At 42.5% G+C, this 16,258-nt stretch overlaps 1 protein-coding gene across 1 annotated transcript in view; it reads left to right on the forward strand.

Annotated features, from left to right (window-relative positions):
- Positions 1-3,554: 3,554 nt before the first annotated feature.
- The window catches only part of Slc25a17 (solute carrier family 25 member 17), a 48,872-nt gene continuing 36,168 nt past the window's right edge, over positions 3,555-16,258 (forward strand). The window contains exons 1-2 of the mRNA XM_075959805.1: positions 3,555-3,719; positions 16,102-16,162. Coding sequence (XP_075815920.1) covers positions 3,666-3,719; positions 16,102-16,162 — 115 coding nt within the window. The 5' untranslated portion in view covers positions 3,555-3,665. The remainder of the gene's footprint in view (positions 3,720-16,101; positions 16,163-16,258) is intronic.

Raw genomic sequence — 16,258 nt, forward strand, 5'->3', positions numbered from 1 at the left:
TCTTGACCTTCCCCTTTTTGTTTTTTTTTGGGGGGGGGGGATAGTGTACACTGAAGTTATATAATGGGTACAGTGGGCTATGGATTACTAACAGCTGACCCCTAAAAGCTGAGTATAATGTTCACCCGTGTAGTCCCAGAATGTGAGAGGATAAGGGAGGAGTACAAGTTTGATTCTGGATGGTATAGCAAAACTTTGGAATCCAGGAGCTGCCCTGCCCCCACTTGCTCCTGCTCACCTAACATTCAGAGGTCACCTTCTTTTGTACTTTTTAGAAGTTAGCAGTTCTGCCATGCATTGAAGTAAATAACTTCTATGTGGGTCTAGAGAAGTTGATCTTGTGCCCTGGTCTAAGGAAAAAGGCGTGTGGTCAGGGATGCAGTTTGGGGAGATGCTGATGATACATGGCATTAACAGCTATCTTTTCATATTCCATTGTTCAGCCTTATTAGTTATCAGAGAAACAGCACACAGGTGTATGGTTATATGGACAAACTTAGATTAAAACAAAGCTTGGTAAGCCTACTAGCTATCACATATCAGGAGACAGCTTCATAAAGGAGAAATAGCTTCTGGATTTAGAAAGTGGCTCACTGTTGGGAGGTGGTGGTATGCGCCTTTAATCCCAGCAGAGGCAGGTGGATCTCTGAGTTCAAGATCAGCCTGGTTTACAAAAGCTTGTTCCAGGACAGGCTCCAAAGCTACAGAGAAAAACCCTGTCTTGAAAAAACAAGAAAATGGTTCACACGTAAAGTTAATGGACCTGAATTAACATTCACACTAGTAGAACTTGGTTCCATGCACTGTTGTGATAAGATCCTACTGTGTTATCTTACAACTGAGTACTTTCATTGCTTCACAATTTTATAGATGAAACTGAAGCACTTTGGCAGTTGCTCAGTGTAGTGTTTGTAGAGCAAGGAATCTAACATTTGTGTCTTTCCAGTTTTTTTTATGAATCTGTTACTCTTGATTATAGGAATTAGTGTGCGTGCACTTCAGCGGTAATTTTGAGACAGCATTTCACTATGCAATTCTGATTGCCTTGGCGGGCTACTTAGTCTAGGGTTAGTAGCCCGCCTGGCAGTTCAGTTATTCCAGGGTCACGGAGAGGCACTACCTGGAAGATAAATGGGCTAAGAAAGAGGAAGAAGGCTATGCAAGGTTTGTCAAAGCCTCCGTTTATTAGGGACGAGATACAGCTTTTTTTCTGACTTGAAACAAACACATTGTATAGATCAGGCTAACCACAAAGCCTCTACCTCAAGTATTGAGATCAAAGCCATGTACCACTATGCCTGGCTATTACAGTTTTGGTGGTTCTTTTTAAGTTATTTATTATGCCTACAGTGTTCCACCTGCATATTTGCATGCAGGCCGGAAGAGCGCACCAGATCTCATTAGATAGTTGTGAGCCACCATGTTGTTGCTGGGACTTAGGACCTCTGGAAGAGCAACCACTGCTCTTAATCTCTGAGCCATCTCTCCAGCCCCAGTTTTGTTTTTTTATGGTCTTGTTTACTCAGGGTCTTGCTGTGTAACCCAGGCTGGCACTTGAATTCTCATCTTTGTGTCTTGGTCTCCCAACAATAGTTATGTCAGTATGCCTGACTGCTGCTTTAAGAAATAGAAAGGCAGGGCTAGAGAGATGGCTCGGCGGTTAAGAGCTCTTCCAGAGGACCCGGGTTCGATTCCCAGCACCCACATGGCAGCTCACAACTGTCTGAAAATGCAGTTCCATGAGATCTGACACCTTCACACCAACGAACATAATAAAGTTAAATATAAAAAAAAAATAGAAAGGCAGATGCAGTTGGATCTGAGTTCTAGGCCTGCTTGATCTACAGAGTGGTTCCAAGACAGCTAAGACTACACAGAGAAACCCTGTTGGGGTGAGTGGAGAAATTAAAACCCAAAATGGACATTCTAATGAGAATGGTTAAACTAGGTTTATTATTTGTGCCATTGAATACAGCATAATTGAAGTTCTTTGTCTACTCATTAAACTTAAGGTATAATTATTTTAACAGGTAGAATATGCAATTAATGAGGCTGGAGAGATGGCTCAACCGTGAAGAGCACATTTTGAAGTCCCATGTTCAGTTCCCAAGCACCCACCCATGTTTAGTAGTTCAGAGCTGCATGCAACTCCAGCTCCTTGACTTCGAAATGCTCTGCACTAACATGCACAGACATCCGTTTTTATTTTTATTTATTTTGGTTTTTTCGAGACGGTTCCTCCGTAACTTCGGAGCTTGTCCTGAAAGTCACTCTGTAGACCATGCTGGCCTCAAACTCAGAGGTATCTGCCTGTCTCTGCTTCTAGAGCGCTGGGATTAAAGGCGAGCGCCACCGACGCCCGGTCACATAATACTTTAAAAAACACAGCTCCTGGGTTGAAGGGGAAAACAAAAGTAGTTAAGTTTTGAAAGTTTGGACAATTCTGTGAGACTTTGTATGGTGTCACAGTGGAAACTTAAATGCCTGTTTTCCTACCATTTAGATTTATCTTTATGTTCATGAATGCTTGTGAGTGCACCCGATGCAGTCAGAGGACACGACCCGATTCCCCTGGAGCTTGATTACAGAGGGTTGTGTGATGGCAGCTGAACCCAGACCCTCCGCAAGAGCCCTAAACGTTCTTAGCCCCTGAACCATCTATCTAGCCTCAAATTGTCAGTTTAAGCAAATTGAAGCCTCATGCTATAGCTTTGCCTTCCATGCCTGGGCTCCTTGTTTTCATATCCAGCGGCTAGGTTGGTGGTGGGTTTTGGAGATGAATGGATGAAGAAGGTTGGAGCTATTGACCTGTTCCCCTTAGCTGTGGCCTTCAGCTTATTTTGGAGGGTTGGTGTTATTGTGACATGATTTCTGTAGTTTAGGCTGGCCTATGCCCCCTCTGGTACTAGGATAAAAGGCGAAGGTCACTAGGATATGCTTTGCGGCGGGTACGGTTACGGGTTTTGGGGGGTTTTGTTTTGTTTTGAGAGCCGCGATGACCTCACGCTTTCCATATAGCCGAAGGTCACTCAACTAATGATTCTTTTAACAAAATATTAAATGCATGTATGTCTCAGTGCGTGCAGTACCCAGTGTGGGTCAGAAGAGGTTAGAGCCCCTGGAACTGGAGTTCAATAGCTAGCCTCCAGGTGGGTCCTGGGAACTAAAAAGCGGTTCCTCTGCAAAAGCAGAGTTCTTAATAGAGGCATCCCTCCAGTCCCTTGATCCTTTTCCCACTTTCTGAGTGCTGCAATTACAGGTGTTTGTGGAGTGCTGGGGATCATGCTAAGCAAGGACTCTTACAACTGAGCTACGTCCTCAGCCTGCCAACTTGTATTTTGTAAGCAGTTAGAGTGCAGAGATCATTAGGCGCTTTTATGTCCCCCGTTTTACGTCAATAGGCATGGCTAACCATATTAGTTTGCACCAACGTCCCGGTCGGCCTAGCATCGCCCCGCCCCTTGCTTTCCCCGAACCAATCGGTGTTCAGGGGCGTTCTTGGGCCCTCCACATCCACGTCCGCGACTGTTCTCCCGGGCGACGGAGGGCAGCTTGTGACCCGGAAGTGGTTGTTTTGTTGGAGGCGGGCGGGTCTGAGAGGAGGGGCTTGAGACGCTCCTGAAAGGAGCCCACGTTGCGACGTCTGAGGGGGAAAGTGTGGCATTATGGCTTCTGTGTTGTCCTACGAAAGCCTGGTGCATGCCGTGGCCGGAGCCGTGGTGAGGAAGGGTTTGGGGCTTTACGAAGTCAGTCCCGGGATGGGGCCGGGAGATGTGGGGTCTGAGTCTGTCACGACTGGGACCAGGGCGAAAACAGAAAGTTGCTGCAAGTGTGAGTGTGAGGGGTGAGGCAGGCACCCACCCCCTGCCCCTGCCGCGCGCTCCCAGAGCCGGTCTGGAATGGCAGTCACAAATGTCCAGGGGGTAAGGAAGAATACCTTGCTATTTTCTTCACCTTCTGACGTTTAAGGCCAGCCATCGCCCTACCCCATCCTCACTGCACACAAACTTCGTCTAACCGGTCCCGAGGAGAAACTAGGAGTGAAGCTGGGGTGCTTGATGTAAGGTTACTAACATCCTGTTGTCACACTTTACCGCAGGCAGTGGCAATAGCTAGGAAAGTAGCTCTGGTCCGCATTATTGCCAGGAAAAGATAAGAGTTTTTGTTTTGTTTTTAAATCAAAATCGGGGTTGTTATGAGTTAAGTGCTCGGTTCTTGGATCTTGGATGTTGAGTCGTCTGAGTTCCTTCCATTTGACACTCTTCCTTTTTTTTTTTTTTCCCAACTTCACGTTCTTGATACTACGAGTAATGTGCCTCTTCTGATTCTCTTTCTCAGGTTGTTTCTCATGTCCTTCCCTAATTTCCAGCCAACATGTCCTTTTAGCCTTTTAGAATCATTGTGGACCATTTCTGTCTGTTCGGTGGACCGTTCCTGAATATGGGACAACTCATGTCCTGTAATGAGAAATCTGACTTTTGAATTCCAGTTCTACCATTTATTTACTAGGCAGTCTCAGGTCTCACATTTGTATTTCTGTGAAGTGGAAGAAAGGCTAGTTTTTCCCTAGACTCTTGAGAATTATGTGAGGGAGTGTTACAGGAAGTGTCTAATTCAAGAAGCCTCTATCATTGAAATCAACCAGGAGAGCCTTTCACCCATTAAGAAAAAGCTGGTGTGGAAGTTTGCTTGACATGTTTTCAGTTGGTCACAGAGACCTGTGTGGCTGTACAGAAAATGCAAACAGTGACCAAATTATTCATGACTTTGTGTAGGAAAGAGTCAGCTGTTGAATTTACTAATTTACATTTTCACAACTGATCTTCCGGGCTTCTTTGTAGAGAGTAGAATGAGCAAGGCCCAACAGTCAGACGAGATGGTTGTAAGGCTTAGATGAAGGTCATGGAGGTGGTAAGCGATTATTCTCCTGAAATGTATTTATGAGAACCACCAGAGTTCAGTGGTTGATTGGGTGTAGATTAGGATTGGTTGTCTCTGACAGTTTTGGCTCCAGTAACATGATGGTCTTCCTCCTGAGTTGAATTGACAATGATTGTGTGAACGCATGGGTTTGGGGAAAAGATAAACTTGGTCATAGTTTTGAACTAGTTAAATTTGAAATCCCTGAGAGTAGCATGACCATTAAATTATTAACTCACCAAGGAGGTGACTCTGAACTAAGAAAAATGACAGTGACTGAGTGGAGAAGCAGGCCGACATGAAAAGGTGGGGGAAGGAAGTTTTCGGGTACAAAGAAGACTTGAGAACCAGTGGGGGGGAGGAAATGGAAAAAGTGCTCTGCCAGCTGTTCGGAGAAAGTATTTCGGGAAGAAGGGTGTTTTCCAAGTGGGTCACCTACTGCCAGGAGGTCAAGTACTTTGGGGACTGAGAACGACAAATCCAGCAGTTAACTGAGACCACCAGTTTTGGTGGATAGCTGGGCAAGGTGGATTGCAACGGACAATGGGAAGAAGAGAAATCCTTGTTAATTTTTCTTTCTCTTACCCAGTGCCATTTGTTGAGTTCATTCTGTGGGCCACGTGCTCTCTAGGTTCTAAGAAGAGAGAAACCAAGTCACTTTTCTTCCCTAACTGTCGGTTACAGTAGAAAAGCCAGCACATGAGTAAACAAAACTATTTTAAATAGTAAATGCTATTAAATCAGTAGGCCTAGCAAGTATTTTTTATATATATAAGCTGACATATTTTATGTATTGTGTTCGGTCTCTGTCGTGGCTGCTCAACACAGCCCTGGTAGTGTGAAAACAGCCAGAGACCTAAGTAAATGGATGGGCAGAGCTTTGTTTCCCATGAAACTGCTGTCACCGAAATGGACGGCGCATTGATTTTGGCCCTCAGACCAGCTTACTGAGCCCTGTGATGAAGCATGGCCATGGGCAGGAGTGGTGTATATCTCTTAATCTACAAAATAATTTTAATTCATTTGCTGCCTATTTTTCTTTCATTAAAATTTCACTTGAAGCCTGGTGGTGGTGGTGCACACCTTTAATCCCAGCACAGGGATTAAGGCATGCAAATCTCTTGCTGTTTTTTTTTCCCAAATTATCTATTATATACTTTTATAAGAATAATTCATTTTACTCTTGCTTTATCTCAGGGAAGTGGTATTCCTACTATATGTATGAAGGAAAAGTAGCTTTGTATATTGTTTTGGTTTTGGTTGTTTTGAAACAGGGTCTAACTGTATAGCCCAGAACAACCTCAAACTTGAAATCTTTTAGCCACAACCTCCTAAATTCTTAGAATTAAAGGCATGTACCATCATATTCAGCTGCTTCCGTGTGTATAGCGCAGGCTGGACTTGAACTTGTGATCCTCCTGCCTCTTCTTAATCAGATATTCTCCCAGTGTGTGCCACCACAACTGGCCGTGTTTTGTCATGGTTGTTGCTGCTGTGTTTTTATTATTAGTATTATTACAATTATTTTTATCCATTATGCCGAAGAGTTGTTGTCAAATTCTTAGCAGGTCTGTATATTAAGGTTCAGTAACATAACCTGGGCTCTCAGCACTTGGGTGCTCTCAGTCACGATGTGGCCTTGCTGTGGCTGTCTGAAGTACTGTTTCTAGCCAAAGAGCAGAAGCAGTCTGGGTAAAAGCAGCTGAATTGTTTAAGATGTTGACTCACAGTCTTTGTCACTCCTGGCTTGTTTGTTCAGCTCCCCTAGGTTGTGCATTCTCCTACAGCCAGTGAAATACAAGTACGCTTACCTTTTTTCAGTGCTGAGTACCAGACCCAGAGCTTGGCATGTGCTAAGTACCCCCTCTATCACAGAGTTGTGCCCACTGCCCCAATATGCAATTATATTTTAAAAGTTAAATTACTGATTTTGAGGTTTTTTTGATGCCATACCTTGGGATAATCACAGATAACCTTACATATCTCAAAACTAGAATTACATTGCTTCAGAAAGATGTTGTAGCTTCTTGGTCACTATTATATGACATAGTTACCAGCTTCATATGTAAAGAGCTATAAAAAAAACAAGTATAATTAGATTTATAATTTTATATTTTGGTTATCTTTGAAAGATTTCATATGTAAAAATCTCTCTCTTGTTCTCTTTTTTTAAACCCAGTCTGACTTTGACCTTGCTGTGTAACCAAAGATGATCTTGATCTTTTGATCTTCTTGTTTTCATCTCCTAAATTTTAAGATTAGACTAGCATTAGATTTTAGGGTTGAATCTAGGCTTCCAAACAAATAGGTTTTTTGCCTCTCCCCAGACCCCATAATAGGTTTCTCTGCCAGTGTAGTTAACCAGATCAAGCCAAATTGAAGAAGTATAATAATAGGTTTATTTGAGTAAAGCAATTCTTAGACAAGTTCTCCAGTCCCAGAGTTCGAGACCACAGAATCCTCACCCCCATACTAAAGCAGGGAGACTTTATAGGTTGTAGGGTTGATGACATGTCCTGCCACAAGCTGGGTTTGTGCCCAAGTATGGTCAGAAGCTGAACACTTTAGGCTGGGACTTGAGTGGCTGGCAACGTCAGGGGAGCAAGCTGCAGTACCCCCAAGAATGTGGAACTGGGCTTTTTGGTGCCTTTTCTTTGTTCGGAGACTCTCTGAGCAGGTTAGGTTTGGAGAGACAAGACTGGGGCTTTCCAGATCCATGCAGATCCAAGCTGTAGGTTCTAATCAAATATGACCGTGCTTGGCAAGCTCTACCAACTTAGCGACATCCCTAGCTCAGAAATGTCTGTTTACAAGTAAAAGATTTCCTTAGTCTAGAATTAGAAAAGTGCTATTTGTAGGACTTGCATAAGGTAGATTACACACTGAAACTGGATTCTGAATTGTCATGATTAATCAGTAATATCAAAATTTTTTATTTATCAGTCAGTTTGTTGGGATTTGTGTGGGGATGAGAGGACAACTGTGGGAGTCACTTTTCTCCTTTACTACATGGTCCAAGAATCGAACTCAGGTCTTCAGGCTTGTTCGGCAAGAACTTTTATTCTTACCAACTCATCTCCGTGGCCTGACCAGTAACTTTCAAGGAATTTCTTTTGAATCAATTGCTTATTTAAATCATCTTGATTTATTGTTTGTTTTGATTATCCAGCAGGACAGTCTCTTTACATTGGTTAGGCTGGCCTTGAACTTCTGGGTTCTAGACGTCCTCCTGCAGCCTTAAGTAGCTGCCTTGGTCAGGGAGTCTCCAATGTTATGCAGAGGAGTTTGGGTTAAAGTTGGTTAGGTAAAATGTTTGTCAAAATGTGTCTATATCTTCAGTCTCCATTTTGTCTGTGTGTATTTACAAATGAATGCATAAATAGATTTTGTTGTTTATGTAACTGTTAGAGTTTCATACCCTGGGATTTCTCTGTTTGCTTGTTAGGAGTATGTTTGTTTTGGAATATAAGGAGTATCCCATGTGACTCAGTTAGGGCTCCCTGGTTGCAGGGTGGAGAAACAGACTGGGTATTTTAAGTATTAAGAAGAGTTTTCTTTCTTTTTTTTTTTTAATATTTATTTATTATGTGTACAATATTCTGTCTGTGTGTATGTCTGCAGGCCAGAAGAGGGCACCAGACTTCATTACAGATGGTTGTGAGCCACCATGTGGTTGCCTGGAATTGAACTCAGGACCTTTGGAAGAGCAGGCAATGCTCTTAACCACTGAGCCATCTCTCCAGCCCCTTAAGAAGAGTTTTCTTTTTTTCTTTTTTCTTTTTTTTTTTTTGTGGTTTTTCGAGACAGGGTTTCTCTGTGGTTTTGGAGCCTGTCCTGGAACTAGCTCTGTAGACCAGGCTGGTCTCGAACTCACAGAGATCCGCCTGCCTCTGCCTCCCGAGTGCTGGGATTAAAGGCGTGCGCCACCACCGCCTGGCTAAGAAGAGTTTTCTTTAAAGCTGTTTGAGAACTGTTCTGTCAGTGGGGAAGCTGAGAACCTTGGAGTAGAAAGGAGCCAAGTGGCTGCAGGAAGATTTCTGAAGTAGTCACTGGAAAGTCTCTGTCAGACACCACCACTGAAATCAGAGTTTTGTCCTGCCCTTCTACCCTTACAGAGGTCTGCTGAAGACTCGAAGTCCTGTAAAGAGTTCTTGCTAACAGAACTCGAAGCCCTGTGCCCAAGCAAGCCTTGACACACCTCTAGTAATTAACAGGTGTGAAAGGAAGGTATGGGTAGAAGGACCCTTTGAGTCCTCTTCAGGGACTGTCGTGGAGGGTGGCACCTGCATTTTCTGTCCTGCCAAGATTGTACACAATAGAGCAAGGTAATTCTTCAAAAGAAAATTAGAGGCTGGAAAAATGGCTCAGCAGTTAGAAGCTCTGGCCACAATCTTACAGAAAACCCAGCTACAATCCTAGCACCACGTGATGGCTCACAGTCATCTTTAATTCCCTTCAAATGGTATCTGACACCCTCGTAAGGCCTGCATGGGAACTGCATGCATGTGGTACACAAACACTCATACACATAAAATAAGAAAAGAAAATCAGCAAAAGAGAGTGATGTTATGTATATCAGGCTGTTAAAATACCTTGAAGCCAGATGTGGTAGTGATGCACACCTATAATCTCAAACCTCAGGACTCTAAGGTAGGAAGGAGAATCCCACTTTCTAAGCAGTCTGGGAGACCCTGCCTCTAAAATCAGAAATCTTCAAATATCATTGATTTTTAAGAATATATAATATTCCAAAACTGGACATGGTGGCACAGGCCTTTAATTCTAACTCTTGGAAGGCAAAGGCAGGCGAATTTCTTGAACTCAAGGCCAGCCTGGTCTACAGAGTTCCAAGATAGCTAGGGCTCCACAGAGAAACCCTGTCTTGAAAAACAACAACAACAGAGTAATAATGAACATTTGATTTATTTATGGTACTTACACTGCCCCAAAACCCTTTGCTTTGATAAACTTTTTATATAATGAAAATGTTAGTGTTATCTCCCATGACTCCATTACTTCTGTTTCACTAATTTTGTGATTATTTAGAGAAAAAACAAACTGTATTTTTGTTAACTTGGATCCCTATCTGTAAACTGTCAGTAACCTCCCACGACTTGTGAATATTAACACGGTAATAACAAGACTTTATGTTAGCTGACACTGTTATAGTGTGTATCATAGGGCTTTATACATGAATTAGAAAAAGGAAATTGATGCTGGGCGGTGATGGCACATGCCTTTAATTCTAACATTTAAATCTAACATTGGGGGGCAGAGGCAGGTGGTTCTCTGTGAGTTTGAGGCCAGCCTGTTCTACAGAGTGAGTTCCAGGACAGCCAGGATTGTTTCACAGAGAAACCCTGTTTTGATAAAACCAAAAAAAAAAAAAAAAAAAAAAGAAGAAGAAGAAGAAGAAGAAAAAAGGAATAGTTACGTATACAGTATCTTTTGTCCTTTGTTTTTCTCAACATTTATATATTTATTATGTGGGCAGAGGGCCCATGTTGAGGTACTCTGAAGGTCAGAAAACAACTTTCTGGAATTGTTTTTTTCTTCCATTTTGTAGGTTCTGGGGAATCAAACTTGGGCCATCAGACTTGACAACAAGCATCTGAGCCATTATGCTAGCCCTTTCTTTCCTCCTTTTAAACAAGTAAACGTGATATAATAGCTGGGAAGGGTTTTGGAGTAAAGCTTAGCTCTCAGTAACATGGTGGGTAACTTAGATTTTCTTCCTCAACTTGGGTTTGCCAAGTTATATAGCGGGGACAGTAATGCCTCACCCACAGAGTTCTCATGAAACATTGGGGTGGTGATGGGACTATTACAGCAATAAGTATCCAGTCCTACTTGGGTCTGTTCTCGCATTATTTTTGCCCAGTTTCAGAAATTCAGTAAGTATGTGACTAGCATGGTCAGTGGCCTGAGTTTAATCTCCAGCACCGGAAGGAGGAGAAGAAGGGCAACCTTCTTACTGCTTTCACTCATAGCGGATGACCTCACCTTTTATCCTCTAGAACCTGGACGGTAAACTCCAGTTCATCTGTCAGGCGTTTCATCCCAGGCAGGCAGATTTTGAGTTTGGGGCCAGCCTGGTCCACAGAGCTAGTTCCAGGAGCCAAGTCTACACAAAGAAACCCTGTTTAGAACCCCCCCCCCAAAAAAGCCAAAAACAAACCCACAAATAAACAAATAATTGTAAAGAAGGTAGGAAGAAGTATGTTTACTGGGCTCTAAGAATGTATGTCTTTTTAAACATTATTTATAGTGTTGTGTGTATGTGTGTGTCTGTGCATCATAGCAGTTGTGTGGAGATCTTAGAGCCGCTCTCCTTCATCGTGCATGTTCCAGGCACGAAACTCAACTCTTCAGGCTTGGCATCAAGTGCCAGCCCCCAGATGCATTTTTCTCTTCTTTGCCATTCCTTCATCCTTATAGTATTAAACCCACCACCCATTTGGCAGCTCAAAACCATCTGTACCTTCAGTTCCAGGGGAATCAAAACCCTCTTCTGGCCTCTACAAGCACCAGTCATGCATGAGATAGACAGATATACATTCAAGCAAAACAACCTACATATAAGACATTGTTTTTTCTAAGACAACAGGGATTCTCTGTCTTGAACAAATTATACTGGTGTATGATTTGGGAAATGGAAGCCCGTTTTAATTCTGTCCCTTTCTCTATTTCTAGTCACTGCTGAAATCCCAGCACTGTAGAGCAGTGGAAGGGCAGGTGGATCTAAACAAAACACAAAACAAAACCCAAGAAACTAACCCTGAACAAAAATAAAGAGCTGGATGCAGTGTCACACACCTGTGATCCAGCATTCAGAAGGCACAGCTGGCCGATTACTGAGTCCAAGGCTAGCCTGGTCTACATGGAGAATTCCAGACCAGTCAAAAGCTACTCTAAAATACATAAGCAAATGAAAGTAAGTCATATATATGAAGTTGAGGAGATGGCTCAGTGGTTAAGAGCATTGGCTCTTACAGAGGACCAGCATTTGGCTCCCAGAAGCCACCCTGGGCAGTTCATAATCACCTACGGCTCCGTCTCTGGGGGCTTGGTAGGCATCGACACATGTTACACATACTCACAGACTTACAAATAAAGACAAAAGGAAAAAGTCAAGGGCTGGTGAGACGGCCCAGTCGGGGAAAGTGCTTAATGCCTGGCCTGTGACCTCTGTTCCTTTCTGGAGCCCACATGTAGAAGAAAAAAAACAACTCCCACAAATTAATTAATTATTGTCTTTTCATCTACATACATGTGCCACACACAATAAATAAATGATACTTTTTTTTTTAAAAAAAAGTGTGTGTCTGGCTGAGTATGATATTTAACTGTGAAACAGGGCATGAGGGGTGAGGGTGCATCCATCCTGCTTCTGCCACACTGCCTTCGGGCAGCCCCTGGTGCTGGCCCCAGGCTCTTCCCTTTCCAACTGAAGCACCCTCCCGGCTTCAAGTCCCTATGCAGTATAGGAATTACTTGTTCTCCCAAGGCAGAATGTTGTAATTCAAAATAGTTTTGGTGAAAGAATGAAGTCTCTGAAATAGATTTCTCTAGAAATAGATCCTTGTAAATTGTAATTATTGTCTGCAGTAGCGCTCCTTCTCATAGTCAGGGTTCTGTGGGACTCAGGCTTATTTTATGTCTCTGGCACAGCAGCATGGTACATCATGACTGCTTTCTCATTTGTGTCTTCTCATTTTGTATAAGTGAACAAATTGTGCTCAGGGAAAAATGAATATATTTAGATTCTGAAAATCATGTGTTTGTATAACTCGGTAGAAGCTGTGCATATAAAATAAATATTTTGTTGCAGGTAACAGCGCATGTGAAAACAGCTCTCTGTTTACTTGATGAAGAAGCAAATACAGCATATCCCCAATGTGTAAAATGCCTGTGTTTTACACATTGCAATTTTAGATGCAGTAGTGGCTGAAGGTGAACTCTGATCTTGTTAGAGAAATGGCTGAGCTTGTCTAGCCATGTTCCCATCTGTCCCTATTCCGTCAGGCTGATGTGGGGACTCACTTTGTAACTGAGGTATAATGCACATAGCAAAGTTAATTTTCAAGTGTGCAGTTCAGTGATGTTTAGTGCATTGAGAATGTTGTACAACCGCTACCTCTGTCTTTTTGGCTTTTTTGAGTGTAGTCTTGGACCGCTATCCTTACACCAGGTTGACCTCAAACTCAGAGATCCACCTTTAATCTTTAAGCTGTGACAGGTGGATCTCTGAGTTCAAGGCCAGCGTGGTTTAGGAGAGTTCCAGGACCACGGAGACTACACACAGAGAAACTGACTGAAAACAAAACAAAGCCAAACAAAAAGCTCCAGAAGCCAGTAAAGTAGAAGAACCTGTTTAACCCTGTGGTTGTCTAATCTCTAGCCCTCCAGGGGTTCATTTACTTTCTAGTTTACTGAGATAAGCTGAAGGGTGCTTGTTTATAAGACACCATTTTGCTGTAATTAGAAATCCACATCTCTAGTTTCAAGCCTCACATTCACGTTTCCAACAAAGGATAGAGGGAATCTCTCTCTCTCTCTCTTTCAGTCACTCTGTGGGTGTGTGAGTGTGCACGCGCGAGCACCCTCTCCTTTACTAGAGTAAAACCTGTGAGCTTTGAGTTCCTATTCATTTACTGCTGCTGGCCCACAGGGATTAGGACAAGTAAGCTGGGACTCTGGCAGGCTAGCTTTCTGTGCCACCTCCATATCCCAAGTCACTTTAGGATGGAAGAAGCCCAAATTTAGTTATTACCTGGGACTGGTATTCCCTGGTTACTGTTGTCGTGGTGTTCAACTCGTCAACCAGAAAGGTACCCCAGGGCTCCTTCTGCTTCCCAGTGCTGTGGACTAATACTTCTGTACAGTGTGAAAATGTGTCATTCTCATTGTTAATAAAAAGTTGATTAGCTGATAGGCAGGATTTTGGGGACAGAGAAAATGCTGGAAAGAAAAAGGGCAGAGTCTGAGGAGTCACAAACAGATGAAGAAAGAAGCAAGATGAATGTGTTGGAAGAAGGTATGGCCACACAGCAGTGGGTAGATAAGAAATATGGGTTAATTTAAAATGTAAGAGTTAGCTAGTAACAAGTCTGAGCTATTGGCTGAGCATTTAATATTAAGTCTGCATAGTTATTTGGGAACCTGCTGGTAGGACAGGAAAGTCCATATATATCCCAGGATTTGTCCTCACCATCCTGTTGTATCTGTTTTCTGTTGCTGCTATAACAAATGGTACTATATTTAGTGGCTTAAAATTCTACCTGTTTATCGTCTCTAAGTTAGGCCAGTACAGGTTAACTGAGACAAAATCAAGAAGTAAATTTTTTTTTTCGTTTTGTATTCCTTTATGAAGACTCTAGGGTACAAGCAATTTCCTAACTTTGACCACTTACAGAAGCTGCCCACAGTCCTTGACTAGTGGTACATTCTTCCGTCTTCACAGTTAGCTGTGTGCTCACCCCCTCTTACTCCTTTGCTTTGTCCTTGATACTTCTTTTTTTCAGTGATGGGAATAGAACTCAGGGTTTTGTATGTGTTGAACAGCTCCTTTTCCCCTCAGCCACATTCCCAGCTTTCCTTTGCTACTTTTTAAAAGTGCTTTTGTATTGTTTTAGATAGTCTTACTATGTCACTTGGACTCTGTAGACCAGGCTAGCCTTAAACTCAGAGATCCTAAGTGTTCCTAAAGGCTTGCACCACTGCATCCTGCTTATTGTTGTTGTTGTTGTTGTTTTGTTTTCGAGACAGGGTTTCTCTGTGTTGCTTTGGAGCCAGTCCTACAACTAGCTCTTGTAGACCAGATTGGCCTTGAACTCACAGAGATCTGCCTGCAGAGAGCGCAGCCAAGTGCTGGGATTAAAGGCGTGCGCCACCACTGTGCGGTGGTCCTGCTTAATTTTTTTTTTACATTTCGTTTATGTATACGTGTGGAAGTGTGTGCACATGTGGGGAGGTGATGGAGCAGCACGTAGGCGTCAGTTCTCGTCCATTGTATGGGTCCTGGGATGAACTGAGCCTTTACCCAATGAGTCATTTTTCTAGCCTCGTGCTACTTTTAAGGAGTCTTGTAATTTCATGATTTTCACTTAGTGATCCAAAATAATCTTCCTGTTTTAAAGTCAGCTGATTAATAAACTATAACATAATGTGCCATTTTCACAGCTAGTAGGAGTTAGGACAGCCACTTTAAGAAAATCTACTTCAACCTTTGGTCTCCACGTGCATACATAAACACACACACTGTTTCAAATACTTTTTGTATAATTCTTACATGCCTTTTCAGTATTTGGTGAATATATTTGCTAAGCATAGAAAAGTAGTTGTGTGTGTGTGTGTCTTTGTGTTGGGACAAAGTCTTGCCATGTAGCCTTGGCTGTTCTGGAACTTGCTGTGTAAACCAGGCTGGCCTTGAACTCATAGAGATCTGCCTGTGTCTACCTTCTGAATTCTGGAATTAAAGATGTGTGCCAACATGCCTGGCTTAGAATATGTTTTAAAATTATCGGCTATTTTAATTTTGGGGAATATCAGAGGCCTTATAGCAAACTGACCTGAGAAATCTGAGAAAAAAGTCAAAATTCTATTTATCTGTCATCTTCAAATATGCTATAGTTTTGTTTCTTTTTCAGTATCAGAGAAAGAGACGAGATTTCTCCTGGAAAATTAAACTCTTTTTTTTTTTTTAAGTAGCTAATGATAGAAATTTGAATGTGAACAATCCCAATAGATTAAAGTACTGTGTTTATTTGGTAAGAATTTAATTTAACTGATTGTACTAATGAGTTTTTGGTCATTTAAAAGTTGCAGTCTGGGCTAGAGAGATGGCTCAGTGGTTAAGAACATTGACTATTATTGCAGAGGACTTAGTTCAATTCATGGCAGCTCATAAACATCTGAACTCCAGTCCCGGGGAATCTGACACCCTCTTCTAGCCTCCACAGCGCACCAGGGATGCAAATAATACACAGGCCTACGTGCAGATAAAACACCTATACACAGCCAGGCGGTGGTGGCAGAGACAGGCCTGATCTACAAGAACGAGTTCCAGGACAGGCTCTGAAGCTACAGAGAAACCCTGTCTTGAACCTGTTTGTTTGTTTTTTAATGTTGTGGTCCGTCTTTTACTGACTGCAATGGCTAAAGCCTTTTTAAACTTTGCAGGGAAGTGTGACTGCTATGACAGTGTTCTTTCCCTTGGATACTGCTAGACTTCGACTTCAGGGTGAGTAGTGATCACATTCTCTAGTACGGTACCGCACCAAGATAAGAATATTCTGTTTACATATCTGTTTGCTTGCTTGCTTGGTTTTGTGGTAGG

Source organism: Microtus pennsylvanicus, chromosome 2, assembly GCF_037038515.1.
Source record: "Microtus pennsylvanicus isolate mMicPen1 chromosome 2, mMicPen1.hap1, whole genome shotgun sequence".
Classification (NCBI taxonomy): domain Eukaryota; kingdom Metazoa; phylum Chordata; class Mammalia; order Rodentia; family Cricetidae; genus Microtus; species Microtus pennsylvanicus.